Source organism: Nerophis ophidion, linkage group LG01 (assembly GCF_033978795.1).
Source record: "Nerophis ophidion isolate RoL-2023_Sa linkage group LG01, RoL_Noph_v1.0, whole genome shotgun sequence".
Lineage (NCBI taxonomy): Eukaryota > Metazoa > Chordata > Actinopteri > Syngnathiformes > Syngnathidae > Nerophis > Nerophis ophidion.
In genome coordinates, this window is record NC_084611.1 from 79,493,920 (window position 1) to 79,512,913 (window position 18,994).

The 18,994-nt window shown below is 43.2% G+C and overlaps 1 protein-coding gene across 8 annotated transcripts in view; it reads right to left on the reverse strand.

Annotated features, from left to right (window-relative positions):
- Positions 1–15,133, reverse strand: part of prom1b (prominin 1 b) — a 65,608-nt gene extending 50,475 nt beyond the window's left edge. For 6 of the 8 annotated variants that reach the window (XM_061912629.1, XM_061912619.1, XM_061912612.1 and 3 more), the window contains exon 1: positions 14,613–15,132. In XM_061912629.1, coding sequence (XP_061768613.1) covers positions 14,613–14,892 — 280 coding nt within the window. In that variant the 5' untranslated portion in view covers positions 14,893–15,132. Of the gene's footprint in view, positions 1–14,612 lie in introns of all 8 variants that reach the window. The other 2 variants (XM_061912654.1, XM_061912638.1) reach the window with 1 other exon arrangement.
- Between the last annotated feature and the right edge of the window lie 3,861 nt (positions 15,134–18,994).

Here is an 18,994-nt window from a genome sequence, read left to right on the forward strand (position 1 = left end):
GAACTTTTGACAGAGCTGTAAAGCCCACATAAGACCTGTGACAGAACAAACAGCCCTATAAGAACTTCTGAGACATACACAGCCCAGCGCTGTCGTCTTCCCGTAACATGTAAATATAGGCAGGTAAAATCCTGCTCGGACAGATTACCGAAAGATGTCCACCAGACCTTATGCAACCTCGGGAAGCATTTCTGTGACCTCAGTCAGACCTTATGTTGAATCAAGGAAGACACCGAGTTATAGCGGTAATTGACATTGTACAGCAGACACTATTACTGCATATGTTTGTTCAACTGCATTGATTACCGGGCGTCTATTTGAGGTACTGTCCACAACTGTCCACAACAGTGTAATTAAGTCAAACAGTAAATTAACTATGACCCATATTCTGTAGAACTTGTGTTGTGTGTGTGTGTGTGTATGTGTGTGTGTTATAATGCCATCTGTACAAGCAACAGTGGCAGCAGGTTAGCATTAGCCCCACGCATGCTTATCCTCTAATCTAGCCTGTGTGTTATCAGAGGGATAAGACTCCTCACACAGCGAAAGACACCAAAAACACCTCTTCACTGCAAACGAAACCTTCCCACGGATTTGAGGGGTAGGGGAACGGGAGGTGGGGTTGGCGGCCACTGGCGAACCAATGAGTTGACAATGAATTAGACCAGGGGTGTCAAACTCAAATACAGAGTGGGCCAAAATTTAAAACCGAAAAAAGCCGCGGGCCGAGGTTGAACAAATTAACCTTTTAATAGGGACCCAAACAAGTTTTGCATTGAATATTGAACAAGCAAGGCTTGTATAACTTTATAGTGACATTCAAAATCGAGTTTCAAATAATAATAATAATAATTAACAAATATCAATGGCATATCAAATAAAATTTAAATAAAAATTGAATGCCTCTTTTCGGCGGTGGGGTTGAGGTGGACGGGGTTTGGTGATAGCGGGGGGGTGTATATTGTAGCATCCCGGAAGAGTTAGTGCTGCAAGGCGTTCTGGGTATTTGTTCTGTGGTTTTTATGTTGTGTTACGGTGCGGATGTTCTCCCGAAATGTGTAATTTTTTGTTGGTGTGGGTTCACAGTGTGGCGCATATTTGTAAGAGTGTTAAAGTTATTAATACGGCCACCCTCAGTGTGACCTGTATGGCTGTTGATAAAGTATGCCTTGCATTCACTTGTGTGTGTGTGTAAGCCGCATATATTATGTGACTGGGCCGGCACGCTGTTTGTATAGTGGAAAAGCGGACGTGGAGACAGGTTGTAGAGAACGCCAAAGGCAGTGCCTTTAAAGCCCACCCCAAATACTGTTGTCCGGGATGAAATTTGGGAGGGCACTGAACTACAAGAGTCTCCCGGGAAAATCGAGAGGGTTGGCAAGTAAGAGTGTTAGCGGTGAATGCGGTGTTACAGCGGCGGGCCAGCTCTAATGTTAATTTGATATTGCCTCAAGGGCCAAGTGAAATAGTTTGACACCCATGAATTAGACTACGCTCTCCTTGTAAATTTGGAGAGGATTTGCATGAGATTTCACCAATTTGTTGCATGATTAAATTATTACAGTAAGATCGTCAATACAGTTGTGCATGAATCGGCAGCTGTGGCTCACGTCCTATTATAGGTACGATAAAAACAGATCATTATCCATGGGTTTGTTACGTCTCGTCTCGATTACTGTAACGTACTATTTTCGGGTCTCCCCATGTCTAGCATTAAAAGACTACAGTTGGTACAAAATGCGGCTGCTAGACTTTTGACAAGAACAAGAAAGTTTGATCACATTACGCCTGTACTGGCTCACCTGCACTGGCTTCCTGTGCACTTAAGATGTGACTTTAAGGTTTTACTACTTACGTATAAAATACTACACGGCCTAGCTCCATCCTATCTTGCCAATTGTATTGTACCATATGTCCCGGCAAGAAATCTGCGTTCAAAGGACTCCGGCTTATTAGTGATTCCCAAAGCCCAAAAAAAGTCTGTGGGCTATAGAGCGTTTTCATTTCGGGCTCCAGTACTCTGGAATGCCCTCCCGGCAAGAGTTCGAGATTCCACCTCAGTAGAAGCATTTAAGTCTCACCTTAAAACTCATTTGTATACTCTAGCCTTTAAATAGACTCCCTTTTTAGACCAGTTGATCTGCCGTTTCTTTTCTTTTTCTCCTATGTCCCACTCTCCCTTGTGGAAGTGGTCCGGTCCGATCCGGTGGCCATGTACTGCTCGCCTGTGTATCGGCTGGGGACATCTCTATGCTGCTGATCCGCCTCCGCTTGGGATGTTTTCCTGCTGGCTCCGCTGTGAACTGGACTCTCGCTGCTGTGTTGGATCCGCTTTGGACTGGACTCTTGCGACTGTGTTGGATCCATTATGGATTGAACTTTCACAGTATCATGTTAGACCCGCTCGACCTCCATTGCTTTCCTCCTCTCCAAGGTTCTCATAGTCATCATTGTCACCGACGTCCCACTGGGTGTGAGTTTTCCTTGCCCTTATGTGGGCCTACCGAGGATGTCGTAGTGGTTTGTGCAGCCCTTTGAGACACTAGTGATTTAGGGCTATATAAGTAAACATTGATTGATTGATTGATATCTCCACGAGGCAAAGAAAAGCACATATTTGCATGTTTATTTTGTGTTTACATCTGGATAACAGTCCCGATTACTTTACATCAGCGACACCATAACGACCAACAGCTGCGGTTGTATTCATCAGGTATATTTAACGTTTTTGGCCAGTGTAACATTAAACATAAATTGAACAGTGAGACTGTGTTTAAATATAGGAAAATAAAACACTGTACTTTAATCAAATGATTCTTTGGCGTACCACGAGTGGTACAAGTACCGGAATTTGAGAATCTGTGCTTTACATCATAAAACAATAATTTGTAGGATTGATATGGTTTAAAAAAAAGTTTGTAAGGATGTGGGCCACTGTCCAGTCAAATTGACTTGCGCAAAAATGGGACAGTCCAAACGAGGGTTTTTTCTGTTTGGATGGAAACAATTTAAATCCTCAAGACAAAAAAAATTATTAATATCAGGAGCACCCTTTAGGGGAGGAAGACTGAGTCAGAACCTGCACATAAACGGAGAAAAGGGATCACACCCAGTGCTCAAAAACAAGCAAATACTTTTATTCTGTGTCCTCTTCTACTGATGTTTTCCTTATAAAGCTTAAATTAATGCTGAAGAAGCATGAGGAAACACAGGCTGAAAAGGAGATGATAGAGATGCCATTTTTTTTACATTTCTTTTTTACTCCCTCTTTTTTACTCATAATATAATAACTCGGTTATTGAGTAATCAGTGGGACAAAAACATGAAATAAAGTGATAAAAATAATAGTTTTACATGCATGTATCCACACTGTCTATACAGGGGAATGGGCTCCAGTTCTGTAGATGACATTACACCAAGAGGGGGCGACATATTGACTCTGGCGATGGAAAAAGGCCGTTATAAATACAGTTAGTTATCTATCAACTGGGGATGGGTAATGAATTGGGAACTTTTTTTTGGCACTGACCAAATCTGGATTCACGTAAAATCCAACCCACGTGCCTTGTTACGGTACCTGGGTTGCATGTGACGTCACACCCGGTTAGCAACTCGGCCGGTTCATTGCACTGCGGCACTTGGCGATCACTCCAGCAGCACCGAGAGTGGACTCAGCTAAGCTATCTCTAGGCAATGTTGCAATTTTTCAAAGTCAACAAACAAATAGACTCAAAAAAAACCACCGAAAAAGGTAAAGAACTTTTCAATTTTTCCAAAAATGCACTAGTTTGACGCTAATATACATTGGCTTCGCTATCGTTATCCTACTTATCAGCATTAGCGATTTTCAACATCTCCAAATTTGTCACTGAAAACTACAACTGGAATGCAAGTTATAATCAAGAAGCTGTTGCGTAAGAAGTACAATACTTACAGTATTAAAGGCCTACTGAAACCCACTACTACCGACCACGCAGTCTGATAGTTTATATATCAATGATGAAATATTAACATTGCAACACATGCCAATACGGCCTTTTTAGTTTACTAAATTGCAATTTTAAAAATTTCCCGCCAAGTGTCCCGTTGAAAACGTTGCAGAATGCTGACATGTTTGCGTGACGTCACGGACTGTTAGGAAATATTAGCGCCGCGCACACACACAGCTAAAAGTCGTCTGCTTTAACCGCATAATTACACAGTATCTTGGACATCTGTGTTGGTGAATCTTTTGCAATTCGTTCAATTAATAATGGAAAAGTCAAAGTAGAAAGATGGAGTTGGGAAGCTTTAGCCTTTGGCCACACAAACACACGGTGATTCCTTGTTTAAAATTCCCGGAGGTGAAACTTTGCTATGGATCAGAGCTGTCAAGCGAACATGGATCCTGACCACTTGTCAACCAGCAGTTTTTGGTGACAAATTTGTGGTAACAAGTCGCCATTTACCGGAGATCAGCTGAGCTTGTGCCGTCCGTACAGCTGCCGTCGACTTCCATTAGACACTGGCGTCAACACACCCGTGGATACACCCTTCCGACTATCAGGTAATATTAATCTCACTAAAACACTAGCAACACAATAGAAAAATAAGGGATTTCCCAGAATTATCCTAGTAAATGTGTCTAAAAACATCTGAATCCATCCCAATGCAATCGCTTTTCTTTTTTAAACTAGATTTTTTTTTTTTTTTCTAGTCCGTCGCTATCAATATCCTCAAACACAAATCTTTCATCCTCGCTCAAATTAATGGGGAAATTGTCATTTTCCCGGTCCGAATAGCTCTTTTTGTTGGAGGCTCACATTAAAAACAATGTGAGGACGTGAGGAGCCATCAACGGGTGACGTCACCGTCCATGAATTCCTGTAAAGGCAGGGCCTTTCTGTTAGCGACCAAAAGTTGCAAACTTTATTGTCGATGTTTTGTACTAAATCATTTCAGCAAAAATATGGCAATATCGCGAAATGATCAAGTATGACACATAGAATGGACCTGCTATCCCCGTCTAAATAAGAAAATCTAATTTCAGTAGGCCTTTATTACGCTTTAGGGTGCAACAACAACAAAAAACACCATAAACTATACACTACATCTGTAATTGCAATTTAATTTAATCCTGCCTTCCGCCCGATTGTAGCTGAGATAGGCGCCAGCGCCCCCCGCGACCCCGAAAGGGAATAGGCGGTAGAAAATGGATGGATGGATGGAATATAACAACTGGACAGCAGTTATCATAATAGGCTCATTATTAAATGTTGCAATAAAAAAATCGAGAGGAGCCAGATGAGGTGGTTCGGGCATCTGGTCAGGATGCCACCCGAACCCCTCCCGAGGGAGGTGTTTAGGGCACGCCCAACCGGTAGGAAGCCACGGGGAAGACCCAGGACACGTTGGGAAGACTATGTCTCCCGGCTGGCCTGGGAACGCCTCGGGATCCCCTGGGAAGAGCGGGGAAAAGGAAGTCTGGGATTCCCTGCTTAGGCTGCTACCCCCGCGACCCGACCTCGGATAAGCGGAAGAAAATGGATGGATGGATGGATGGATGGATGGATGGATGGATGGATGGATGGGCAATAAAAAAATAAGACTTTTTTTTCCAAGTACAGAAAATTGTTCCGGGAATTTGTACTGTATTGGTTCAAAAGTTAACGGTAACCATCACAACCGATAATGGAATAAGAAAAAAAAATATTTACTGTAAATTTTTGGCAAAATCATGCAATGAGGTGATAAAAAATAATAGTTTTTCTGTGCACTTATCCACACTTTCCATGCGAGAAAATTGGCCCCAGTTCTGTAGATGACGTCACACCAAGAGGGTGCGGCATATGGAGTCCGGCAATGGAACGGGGGCGTTCCAAGTACAGTTAGTTATCTACACATTAGTCAAAAACTGATTGATAAGATTGGAAATGACTGCTGGGAGCAAAAAATAAATAAAAACAACTTATTACTGAAAGTCGGGTCATCTGGACGCTATGGGTCCTTTATGCCTTAAATAATGATACCACCATCCTTCCCGCCATGTTTTCCACCTAGGTTTGGCCTTAGTGGAGGTCTGCTCTCTACTCTGAAATTTTTTCCACATATGCTAGTTATATGCTCATTTGTTTTGCATAGTTATGTGTGTAAACAGCAATTTTTGGTCTGTTTTAGCTAGAAGATAGCACGTTCCGCCCGAGATGTAGCTATTCAAAGACAACGTTTACCCATTCTCCCTTTCAGGTTCGAGTCCACCTCCACCCACGAGACCCGGGTACACATCCCGGTGGAGAGTGGCAAGTACCTGGAAGTAGGAGCATATGGTCCTGGTGGATTAAGGTCTTACGCAGTGATGCAGGTGACTGAGAAAGCCTCCCTCTAATCGCTGATCTGCTAATTGATTATCCAGCCCCGCAGCCATAACCTATGCGCACCAAAATGGCAGCGAACTTAAGATCCTACAATCCTATTGCATTGCGCCAACCCTCCAACGTGACTGCTCGAGGAGCCATCACAAACAAAAACGTAGGGCGCGTTTCCTGTGGCGTGACGAGTAATTCATCTGTGGGTTACCAGACAGTCATGTGACCATCTTCTAAGACAACAAGGGTTGCGGACTGCAACGAAAGGTTAGGCAAGACTATTGATCTGCTACTGGCAATAATCTGCTCATAACAGTAGTTTATGAGATCAAGATGCTATCACGAGATCGTATCGTGCACATTCTTTTCACCCCCTGGCGTTCTCATGCACAAATTCTCCGAATGATAGAGGTATTATTTGACAATTTGCTTAATAACATGATTGTCTTTCTTGTGGTGTACAACCACAAACACTTTCCTCTATTGGATAAAGTAAACAAATGAAACAGTAGTTCTTTAGATTTCATATCCATACAGAATCAATAAATAAGCAAATCAAAATAATGTGGTAAATCAAGTACAAAACCCAAAACCAGTCAAGTTGGCACGTTGTGTAAATCATCAATAAAAACAGAATTCAATTATTTGTAAATCATTTTTAACTTATATTCAGTTGAATAGACTGCAAAGACAAGATCTTCAATGTTCGAACTGAAAAACTAGATTTTTTTTTTTTTTGCAAATAGTCATTAACTTACAATTTAATGGCAGCAACACATTGCAAAAAAATTGGCAGAGGGACATTTTTACCACTGTGTTACATGGCCTTTCCTTTTAACAACACTCAGTAAATTTTTGGAAACCGAGGAGACTAAGTTTTGAAGCTTTTCAGGTGGAATTCTTTCCCATTTTTACTTGATGTAAAGCTTACGCCACACATTTTCAATGGGAGATAAGTCTGGACTACAGGTAAGCCAGTCTAGTTCACGCACTCTTTTACTATGAAGCCACGCTGTTGTAACACGTGGCTTGGCATTGTCTTGCTGAAATAAGCAGGGGCATCCATGATAACGTTTCTTGGATGGCAACATATGTTGCTCCAATACCTGTATGTACCTTTTAGCATTAATGGTGTCTTCACAGATGTGTAAGTTACCCATGCCTTGGGCACTAGTACACCCCCAAACCATCACAGATGCTGGCTTTTGTACTTTGCACCCCAAACAATTCGGATGTTCATTTTCCTCTTTGGTACAGAGGACATAACGTCTACAGTTTCATGAAAAAAATTTGAAATGGGGACTTGTCAGACCACAGAACATTTTTCCACTTTACATCAGTCCATCGTAGATGAGTTCGGGCCCAGCGAAGCCGGCTGAGTTTCTGGGTGTTGTTGATAAATGGCTTTGGCTTTGCATAGTAGAGTTTTAACTTGCACTCACAGATATAGCAACAAACTGTAGTTACTGACTATAGTGTTTTGAACTGTTCCTGAGCCCATGTGGTGATATCACTTACACACTGATGTCACTTTTTGATGCAGTACCACCTGAAAGATCGAAGGTCCGTAATATCATCGCTTACGTGCAGTGATTTCTCCAGATTCTCTGAACCGTTTGATTATATTACGTACGTTTCAATAGGTCGTTGAGAAATGTTGTTCTTAAACTGTTGGACAATTTGCTTACACATATGTTTACAAAGTGGTGACCCCTTGCCCCATCCTTGTTTGTGAATAACTAAGCATTTCATGAAAGCTGCTTTAATTCCCAATCATGGCACCCACCTGTTCCCCATTAGCCTGTTCACCTGTGGGATTTTTCAAATAAGTGTTTGATGTGCATTCCTCAACTTTTTTAGTCTTTTTTTGCCACCTGTGCCAGCTTTTTTGAAACATGTTGCAGGCATCAAATTCCAAATGAGCGAATATTTGCAAAAAATAACAAAGTTTTCCAGTTTGAACATTAAATATATTTTTTTTGCAGTCTATTCAATTGAATATAGGTTGAAAAGGATTTGCAAATCATTGCATTCTGTTTTTATTTACGATTTGCACAACGTGCCAACTTCACTGGTTTTGGGGTTTGTATTTAACATTCTCCTCCATGTATTCTCCGATTGCCATGTAGCTATATATAGCCAGTAAAATCATGTTTTCTTGCTACTGTATTACGGATAACATAATAAAACTTTTGGAAACATCAGTGCAATCGGAGTGCCGTATTGTTTTTAATAATGTTTTTAATGCCTCAACTGTTTTGAAGGGGTCATATTATGCCTTTTTTTCTACATTCAAAACGTTTCCTTGTGGTCTACGTATCATGTGATGGTGGTGCTTTGGTCAATAATGTTTTATAAGCCATTTACAAGCCGCTTTCTGACCATCTCTTCTGGATGTGCCGTTTTGTGGGCGGTCTTATTTACGTGCTTCCACTTCGGCAGTGTCTTCTCCCCGTCATCTAAGTTGTAGTTTTTAGCGCTTCCATAGCGAGCCTACTGACGGATATAAGTTTAAACTATACGCTACTTTGTATTAGCAATGGCAACAGGGGAGGATGCATGTGCATGTACGAGCCAGTCTGCCCCACAACAAGAGGATAGAGAAAAAGAAAGAGCTTATTGACTCACCTTTTGGGTAAATATTTACCATATATAGAGATATCGGCTGATGCCACAAGTGGGGAAAATTCCCAAAGTGGCTCATTTGCAGGAAGTACAAGGAAGGCAAGATTGTTTACAAATTAGGGACGGCGTGGCGCAGTGGAAGAGTGGACGTGCGCAACCCGAGGGTCCCTGGTTCAATCCCCACCTAGTACCAACCTCGCCACGTCCGTTGTGTCCTGAGCAAGACACTTCACCCTTGCTCCTGATGGGTGCTGGTTGGCGCCTTGCATGGCAGCTCCCTCCATCAGTGTGTGAATGTGTGTGTGAATGGGTAAATGTGGAAGTAGTGTCAAAGCGCTTTGAGTACCTTGAAGGTAGAAAAGCGCTATACAAGTACAACCCATTTATCATTTATTTATTTAAATATCTCAGCTATGCCTCCATGGTTTGATTTCAAATTGCCGGGGCTTAACCACAGTCCAAATACACAAAAACAGGAACCAATAGGTGAGAAAACTTGGTTTTGCATAAATGGTCCCCTTTTATACAAAAATTCCCTTTCTGCAGTTTACAAGATGACAAGCTGAGATAGGCTCCAGCACCCCCAGAGACCTCAAAAGGGACAGGCGGTAGAAAATGGATGGATGGATAACGTAGGTGTTTTTTTTCCTTTCACATATCGGATATCGCTGTAAATGTATGCTGATGTCCCACGACACCATGTATGGCTTTTCCCTATCAGGGGTCGTCAACCACATGACTGGTTTTGACTTAGTTTTTACCGAACCAACCCTGGCCAGGTATCAAGCCCATACTCTCTGCTATGGAAAGCAGACGCGTGGCCCATTACACAATGATGTAATTGTCAATATACATTTTACTATGAGTTTCTCTGCATAGACAGAACAGTGGTACACACAATAGTACAATGCCAGTTGTCTACATTTACTCTATGTATTTCCATTTTTTTTTTTGTACAGGCACATTCTCATACAGACTAGTATTGTCTGCCTATTGTTGTGGTCGGCTAGCATATAATTACATATACAGTAAATGGAGTTTGTATTGGAGGCGACATTATAGCTGAGATAGGCGCCAGCGCCCCCCGCGACCCCAAAAGGGAATAAGCGGTAGAAAATGGATGGATGGATGGATTATTTACTCTTAGTTAAGAGACAGAGAAAAAAATGGCAACATCCTTGTTTAAATAGCGGGTGCCCTTTGTTGGTTCAGTAAGTTTTTGGACTTTGTTGTTTGGCTTAGATGTCCAACAGGTCCTTTCATACGGGAAGAAGATACAAAGTCGCTGTCAATATTGTCTATGACGAGGAAAACAACAATAACATCTTTATCGGTGCCGCCGATCAATTAATGAATGACAGGGTGCTCCGTATTAAATTTTACTGCAAACAAATTCCTAGCCCCTTCCTGCTCCATCAATGTTAGTAATACAATGACAAATGTTCCCGGGTATTTTTGTTGTTCCCTGTGGCGCACATGTGTGAGTGCTGGGCTGGTAAACAGACGTGCTGGGATTGAATCCTCATGGCCAGGCTACAACACTAAAGTTTATTAGAGAAATACTTTGATTTATATTCTGTTGCTTCTATTACTTGTTTAATGAGTGCAACTAATAAAAACTGTGTCCTATCCGGACCCCATGGAGTGTCCAGAACTTTAAATACGATGACACAGTTTCCAAAAGAACGCAGGTGTGTGGGTGCCCAAATCTGCGGATAATTGTTTGTTTTGTTTTGTTCTTTTCTTAATAAACCCTTCCATCCATCCATTTTATACCGCTTGTCCCTTTTGGGGTCGCGGGGGGTGCTGGAGCCTATCTCAGCTGCATTTGGGCGGAAGGCGGTGTACACCCTGGACAAGTCGCCACCGCATCGCAGGGCCAACACAGATAGACAGACAACATTCACACTCACATTCACACACTAGGGCCAATTTAGTGTTGCCAATCAACCTATCCCCAGGTGCATGTCTTTGGAAGTGGGAGGAAGCCGGAGTACCCGGAGGGAACCCACACAGTCACGGGGAGAACATGCAAACTCCACACAGACAGATCCCGAGCTCGGGATTGAACTCAGGACCTTTGTATTGTGAGGCACATGCACTAACCCCTGTTCCACTGTGCTGCCCTTATAAATAAACACTTGTTCAAATTTAATTTCAATATTAAAGATGTCCATTTATTTGCAACAAAAAAAAAACAACGGTTATGACAAGCTAAAAAAATCTTTGTTTATTCAAATAACTTTTCCTAAAATACGCATCAAGGCTTTAAACCGGTCATATCATGATTTTTTAATCTACATTTAAAACACTTTCTTGTGGTCTACGTAACATGTAATGGTGGTTCTCTGGTCAAATTTTTGCATAGATTATGTTTTACAGACCATCTTCAAGCCGCTTTCTGACCATTTCTTCAAGATCCACTGAAATGAAATCTATCCTATATGGAGTCTATATTGACCAATATAAAAAATAACTATACATTACTTTATATTAGAATTGGCAACAGCGGAGGATGTATGTACATGTATGAGCCAGTCTGCCCCACAACAAGAGGATAAAGAAAAACAAGGAACTTATTAACTACAACCTCCGACTACAATGGTGGACTTGCACAATGCTCTTCAGGTAAAGTTTCAAAGAGAACAAAGAGAGCATAGTCGACCAAGTCAATTGTTGTGTGTGTTAAACATGCTTGGCTAATCAAGCTGATTCTGATTTGAAGTGTCCCGTTGACTTCTGGGATATCCGCTAAACAGAACTCTGACTCAAACAAGTCGTGCATTCGGCTGCCTTTCTATACCACCTGTGCATCAATTTTTTTAATTTTACCACGACCTGAGGTAAAATAATTTGTATCACCCAGTTGTGTGCCGTCAGGGCCAGCAAGGCCTTCTCTGCTGGCCTAGCATAACTAGAAATCATGATCATAATTAAAGATGCAATAATTTTTTTATTTTGTTTCCATAAATATTTAAAAGTATTCATATTCTCTTCATTTCATATTGTGGTCCTTCCAGTGCTGTTGTTTTTAGTTTTAGTTTGTATCCAATCAGAATTCGGCTAGCTTATGTTGCCATGCTGTACCAAATCTGCCAGAGGTAAGTGAACGGGGACATACAGTTGATAGACAATTGCGATAGCCAATAAGATCACGAGTTCTCGTCAATAAGGCCTTCTCGATGGCCTCACGTTGAACGTGACGTTTACGCATCCTATGATTGAATACTAATCGGGACCGATAGCGGATGAATGTGAGAACACATATAGTTCAGAGACAGTTGCGATAGCCAATCAGAACACAAGTTGTTGACAGTAGCTTATCTAGGTAGCCTGATGTAAACGAGACTGTGATTGGATACTCACTTGTCACTCCAAAGTGAGTATCCATTCACAAGTTTCAATTAAGCAGGAAGCAGGAAGTGTTGCGCCGTAGCCAGACCCAGATAGCAGAGAAGCAGAACAAAACGTTGATTAGGCCATTTTCAAAAAGGATATTTAAAGAGAAACTACAACTTGGGAGACGATGTCGGCCAAACCCGGCGATGTTCTGTTCTGGCGATCATATGCTCACCATTTCCACTCGAGTAAGCCGACGACGAGGGGTACCCCTGGCTTATACTGCGTCGAATAGGTCCTACTAATTGTGAGTTCAAATATTGTATTTTTTCACTTTTAATATGTTTTTTGCAATTTTAATTTGGACAGTACCACATAAGATATGTTTTAATTGCTGATGCATCTTAATTGATTTTTAAATGCGCCAGAAAATATCCCGTTTTGTACACTGTTGATGTGGTTCAATGCGCAGTAGTGCGTAAATGTGTTCCTGTATAGTATTTCTACAGAAATGGTCATGTGGTGACATCAATTACGGTATTTTGAGAGGCAATCATTAGAGTCGAACATCACTGTAAGCGGGTAGCATGGTGGAAGAAGGGTTAGAGCGTACGCATCACAATACGAAGGTCCTGAGTAGTCCTGAGTTCAATCCCGGGCTCTGGATCTTTCTGTGTGGAGTTTGCATGTCCTCCCCGTAACTGCGTAGGTTCCCTCCGGGTACTCCGGCTTCCTCCCACTTCCAAAGACATGCACCTGGGGATAGGTTTATTGGCAACACTAAATTGGCCCTAGTGTATGAATATGAGTGTGAATGTTGTCTGTCTCTGTGATGGGCCTGCGATGAGATGGCAACTTGTCCAGGGTGTACGCCGCCTTCCGCCCGATTGGAGCTGAGATAGGCTCCCGTGACCCCGAAGGGAATAAGCGGTAGGATTGGATGGATGGATGGATCACTGAAGGCCTAGGTGGGAAACGCACAGCCCGCCACTGGTTGATCTGCCGTTTGTTTTCTTTTTCTCCTCTGTCCCCCTCTCCCTTGTGGAGGGGGTCCGGTCCGGTGGCCATGGATGAAGTCCTGGCTGTCCAGAGTCGGGACCCAGGATGGACCGCTCGCCTGTGTATCGGTTGGGGACGTCTCTGCGCTGCTGATCCGCCTCCACTATGGACGGGACTCTCGCCACTGTGTTGGATCCACTTTGGACTGGACTCTCACGGTTGTGTTGGATCCACTATGGATTGAACTTTCACAGTATCATGTTAAACCCGCTCGACATCCATTGCTTTCGGTCCCACATATGCGGTCCTCTCCAAGGTTTCTCATAGTCAGTTGAGTTTATACCAAAAAGTTCTATTTTGGTTTCATCTGACCACATGACATTTTCCCAATCCTCTGCTGTATCATCCATGTATCCATTTTGGTATAAACGCAACCCGTCGTGTTTGGAGGAAGAAGAATACTGAGTTGCATCCCAAGAACAACATACCTACTGTGAAGCATGGGGGTGGAAACATCATGCTTTGGGGTTGTTTTTCTGCTAAGGGGACGGGACGATAGATCCGTGTTAAGGAAATAATGAATGGGGCCATGTATCGTGAGATTTTGAGCCAAAACCTCCTTCCATCAGTGAGAGCTTTGAATGGTTGACCAAATACTTATTTTCCACCATAATTTACAAATAAATTCTTTAAAATTACTACAATGTGAATTTCTGGATTTTTTTTCTCACATTCTGTCTCTCACAGTTGAAGTGTACCTTTGATGAAAATTACAGACCTCTGTCATCATGTTAAGTGGGAGAACTTGCACAATCGGTGGCTGACTAAATACTTTTTTGCCCCACTGTAACTCTGGATTGATACGTGGACATGACAAAGGAGGCGTTTGATACCTCGAAGAGTTTACATGTTGTGTTTTTTGTTAAATCCCAGAAAGACTGCGACTTAAAGTTTAATTCTGGCTTTGTAGATAAACTGAGACCACGTCTAAACTCATTGTGTTTTTGAAACTGCACCAATTTCCTCAGAATTTTCAACAAACTTAAAGTGTTTTTTCCAGAGGATTATTTGTGATTTGTACGTTTTCGAAATGTGCTTGTTCTATTTTTGGCCAAAGTAAACAACCTGGAGTTGTCTTTATTTTGAAGTTATCATGCCATGATTTTACCATTCCGGCCCACTTAAGAATGGACTTTCCTCCATGTGGCCCCTGAGCTGAAATGAGTTTGACACCCCTGCCCTAGTTGGAAAAAGTTTGGACACCTTTGATTCATCATTTTAAAAAATGGCAAGAGATAAGCTTACCTTTGGGGAAGGAGTTGGGTTGAATAACGTAAAGAAAGGCGTGAACCATGTGGAAGAGGACCCCAATGGCCCCTGGTTCGTAGTAAGCATGTGTATCATATACAGCCGCGGGGACGAACCCAAAATCCAGAGGCTCCACCGGCGGAGGCGACCGCTGCCTGCGGGAGTCCGCTCGCACCACAGCCGGGGACGAGTCATCCACCTCCGGCTGCCGCTGCGGATACTGGCCGCTGGTGGCCCCCCAGCAGAGCAGCAGTAACAGCCACTGTGTCCACGGCATGACTCGGACGACGAAATGGGGATTAAAAAAGGTCCAAACAGAAGATAGAGAAAACACCTGTCGGCTCCGTCCTAGTACCGGACGACCAGCGGTGTAACTTTCCACCGGTGGACTCTCCTTAGCTCCGGTCCACTCCGTTCGGACTCTTGACGCGCATCTTCCCTCGGGGACCTCACACGTCTGGCGGGGTGGACTGAACAGGATGTGGCCGCTTGTCACTCACCCGCCGGCTGAGCTCTAATCCACTTGTCAGGCAAGCAGGAGGGCGGGGAGAGACAGGATGGCAAGAGGAGCTCCGGGGAAGATTTAACGTAGAAAGTTAACAGCTGGGTGTCAAACAAAACTATCAAAAAATAAAACATTTCTGGAAAACAATGAACTTTTAAAAAGTATGTCATTAATTTATTTGCTGGTTTCTATATTAAATAATCGACACAGGGGATATTTGTTGACGCTCCCTTGAGCTTTCCCTCTGTTTTTGTTTTATACATGTAGTGTGGACAAATGGGGCCAATTATTTTCAATATGTTTTTATTGTTTTACTGGTCTTAATCTTTTTGTATGTGTTTTACACTTTTCTCAACTTTTTTTTTTAACAGCCTAACCAAGGACAAGGGTTGCAAATTAGCCCGTGGCTAGAAGTCATATGTTCACGGCGGGAGAGGGGTTAGTGCGTCTGCCTCACAATACGAAGGTCCTGCAGTCCTGGGTTCAAATCCCGAGCTCTGGATCTTTCTGTGTGGAGTTTGCATGTTCTCCCCGTGAATGCGTGGGTTCCCTCCGGGTACTCCGGCATCCTCCCACTTCCAAAGACATGCACCTGGGGATAGGTTGATTGGCAACACTAAATTGACCCTAGTGTGTGAATGTGAGTGTGAATGTTGTCTGTCTATCTGTGTTGGCCCTGCGATGAGGTGGCGACTTGTCCAGGGTGTACCCCGCCTCCCGCCCGATTGTAGCTGAGATAGGCGCCAGCGCCCCCCGTGACCCCGAAAGGGAAAAAGGGGTAGAAAATGGATGGATGGACATATAAAATAATCGACACAGGGGATATTTGTTGACGCTCCCTTGAGCTTTCCCTCTGTTTTTGTTTTATACATGTAGTGTGGAGAAATGGGGCCAATTATTTTCAATATGTTTTTATTGTTTTACTGGTCTTAATCTTTTTGTATGTGTTTTAAACTTTTCTCAACTTTTTTTTTTTAACAGCCTAACCAAGGACAAGGGTTGCAAATCAGCCCGTGGCTAGAAGTCATATGTTCACGGTGGCAGAGGGGTTAGTGCGTCTGCCTCACAATACGAAGGTCCTGCAGTCCTGGGTTCAAATCCAGGCTCGGGATCTTTCTGTGTGGAGTTTGCATGTTCTCCCCGTGAATGCGTGGGTTCCCTCCGGGTACTCCGGCTTCCTCCCACTTCCAAAGACATGCACCTGGGGATAGGTTGATTGGCAACACTAAATTGACCCTAGTGTGTGAATGTGAGTGTGAATGTTGTCTGTCTATCTGTGTTGGCCCTGCGATGAGGTGGCGACTTGTCCAGGGTGTACCCCGCCTTCCGCCCGATTGTAGCTGAGATAGGCGCCAGCGCCCCCCGCGAGCCCGAAAGGGAATAAGCGGTAGAAAATGGATGGATGGATAGAAGTCATATGTACTTTGACATCGGTTACCACCTGGGTAGCTGTTGGAATAATCATGGATATAAATTATCACACAACTTTAGTATGCTTAAAGTCTGTTGCTATAGTTATTAGCTATTGTGCTTAAGCTGTACTTTTTCTATCTGTACAAGGACAAAAACTTATATTCTGAGGCAGGGGTCGGGAACCTTTTTGGCTGAGAGAGCCCATCCATCCATCCATTTTCTACCACTTATTCCCTTTCAGGGTCGCTGGCGCCTATCTCAGCTACAATCGGGCGGAAGGCGGGGTACACCCTGGGCAAGTCGCCACCTCATCACAGGGCCAACACAGATAGACAGACAACATTCACACTCACATCCACACACTAGGGCCAATTTAGTGTTGCCAATCAACCTATCCCCAGGTGCATGTCTTTGGAAGTGGGAGGAAGCCGGAGTACCCGGAGGGAACCCACGCATTCACGGGGAGAACATGCAAACTCCACACAGAAAGATCCCGAGCCTGGATTTGAACCCAGGACTGCAGGACCTTCGTATTGTGAGGCAGACGCACTAACCCCTCTTCCACCGTGAAGCCGGCTGAGAAAGCCATACAGGCCAAATATTTTCAAAAGTATTTCCGTGAGAGCCATATATTTTTTTTAAGACTGAATACAACCAAATGCGTGTATTTTTTTAAATAAGACCAACATTTTTAGAGTATAATAAGTATCTTATTCTTTTTTAATAACATTGTTATTCTGAAGCTAACCAACAATAAATAAAAAAACTTCTTACCACTAATGCGACTTCTTGAACAGGTGCGGTAGAAACCGGATGGAAGGATTAAAATTCATGCAAATGTTTTATATTTTTAACGTTATTTTTGACACTGTGATCACCAGCGGAATTACTCATTACTTACCGTGTTAAGCAATGTCAGCTAAGGTTTATCTGAGAGCCAGGTGCAGTCATCAAAAGAGCCACATCTGGCTCTATAGCCATAGGTTCCCTACCCCTTGGTTCAATCCTCCCTTCTGCCATCCTAGTCACAACTGTTGTGTCCTTGGGCAAGAGACTTCACCCACCTGCTCCCGGTGCCACCTACACTGGTTTAAATCTCACCACTCAACCGAGCTAAACTATACTCACTATGTTATGTTACGTCTCGTCTCGATTACTGCAACGTATTATTTTCGGGTCTCCCCATGTCTAGCATTAAAAGATTACAGTTGGTACAAAATGCAGCTGCTAGACTTTTGACAAGAACAAGAAAGTTTGATCACATTACGCCTGTACTGGCTCACCTGCACTGACTTCCTGTGCACTTAAGATGTGACTTTAAGGTTTTACTACTTACGTATAAAATACTACACGGTCTAGCTCCATCCTATCTTGCAGATTGTATTGTACCATATGTCCCGGCAAGAAATCTGCGTTCAAAGGACTCCGGCTTATTAGTGATTCCTAAAGCCCAAAAAAAGTCTGCGGGCTATAGAGCGTTTTCCGTTCGGGCTCCAGTACACTGGAATGCCCTCCTGGTAACAATTCGAGATGCTACCTCAGTAGAAGCATTTAAGTCTCACCTTAAAACTCATGTGTATTTTCTAGCCTTTAAATAGACCTCCTTTTTAGACCAGTTGATCTGCCGCTTCTTTTCTTTTCCTCCTCTGTCCCCCCCACCCTTGTGGAGGGGGTCCGGTCCGATGACCACGGATGAAGTACTGGCTGTCCAGAGTCGGGACCCAGGATGGACCGCTCGCCTGTGTATCGGTTGGGGACATCTCTACGATATTGATCCGACTCCGCTTGGGATGGTTTCCTGTGGACGGGACTCTCGCTGCTGTCTTGGATCCGCTTTGAACTGAACTCTCGCGGCTGTGTTGGAGCCACTATGGATTGAACTTTCACAGTATCATGTTAGACCCGCTCGACATCCATTGCTTTCGGTCCCCTAGAGGAGTAGGAGGTTGCCCACATAAGTGGTCCTCGCCAAGGTTCTGATAGTCACCATTGTCACCGACGTCCCCCTGGGTGTGAGTTTTCCTTGCCCTTATGTGGGTTCTTCCGAGGATGTTTGTACAGTCCTTTGAGACATTTGTGATTTAGGGCTATATAAATAAACATTGATTGATTGATTAAATCTAACTTAGATAATGATTTTCACTATCTAAGAGCGTTGAGTCAGTAGAGAAAAGCGCTATATAAATATAAATCACTTCACTTCACAAATGCTTCTAAGAAAAGTCATAGCAGATAACCCCAGTAAAGCAGAAAACTATATATGCAGACTAATTTTCAATAACCCAAATATGAACAGTACTAGGAAATCATCCACCCCTTGGATGTACAAATAAATCCCTTCAATGTAACTTTGATCCCCACGGGGCGGCATAGCTCGGTTGGTAGAGTGGCCGTGCCAGCAACTTGAAGGTTGCAGGTTCGATTCCCGCTTGTGCCATCTTAGTTACTGCCGTTGTGTCCT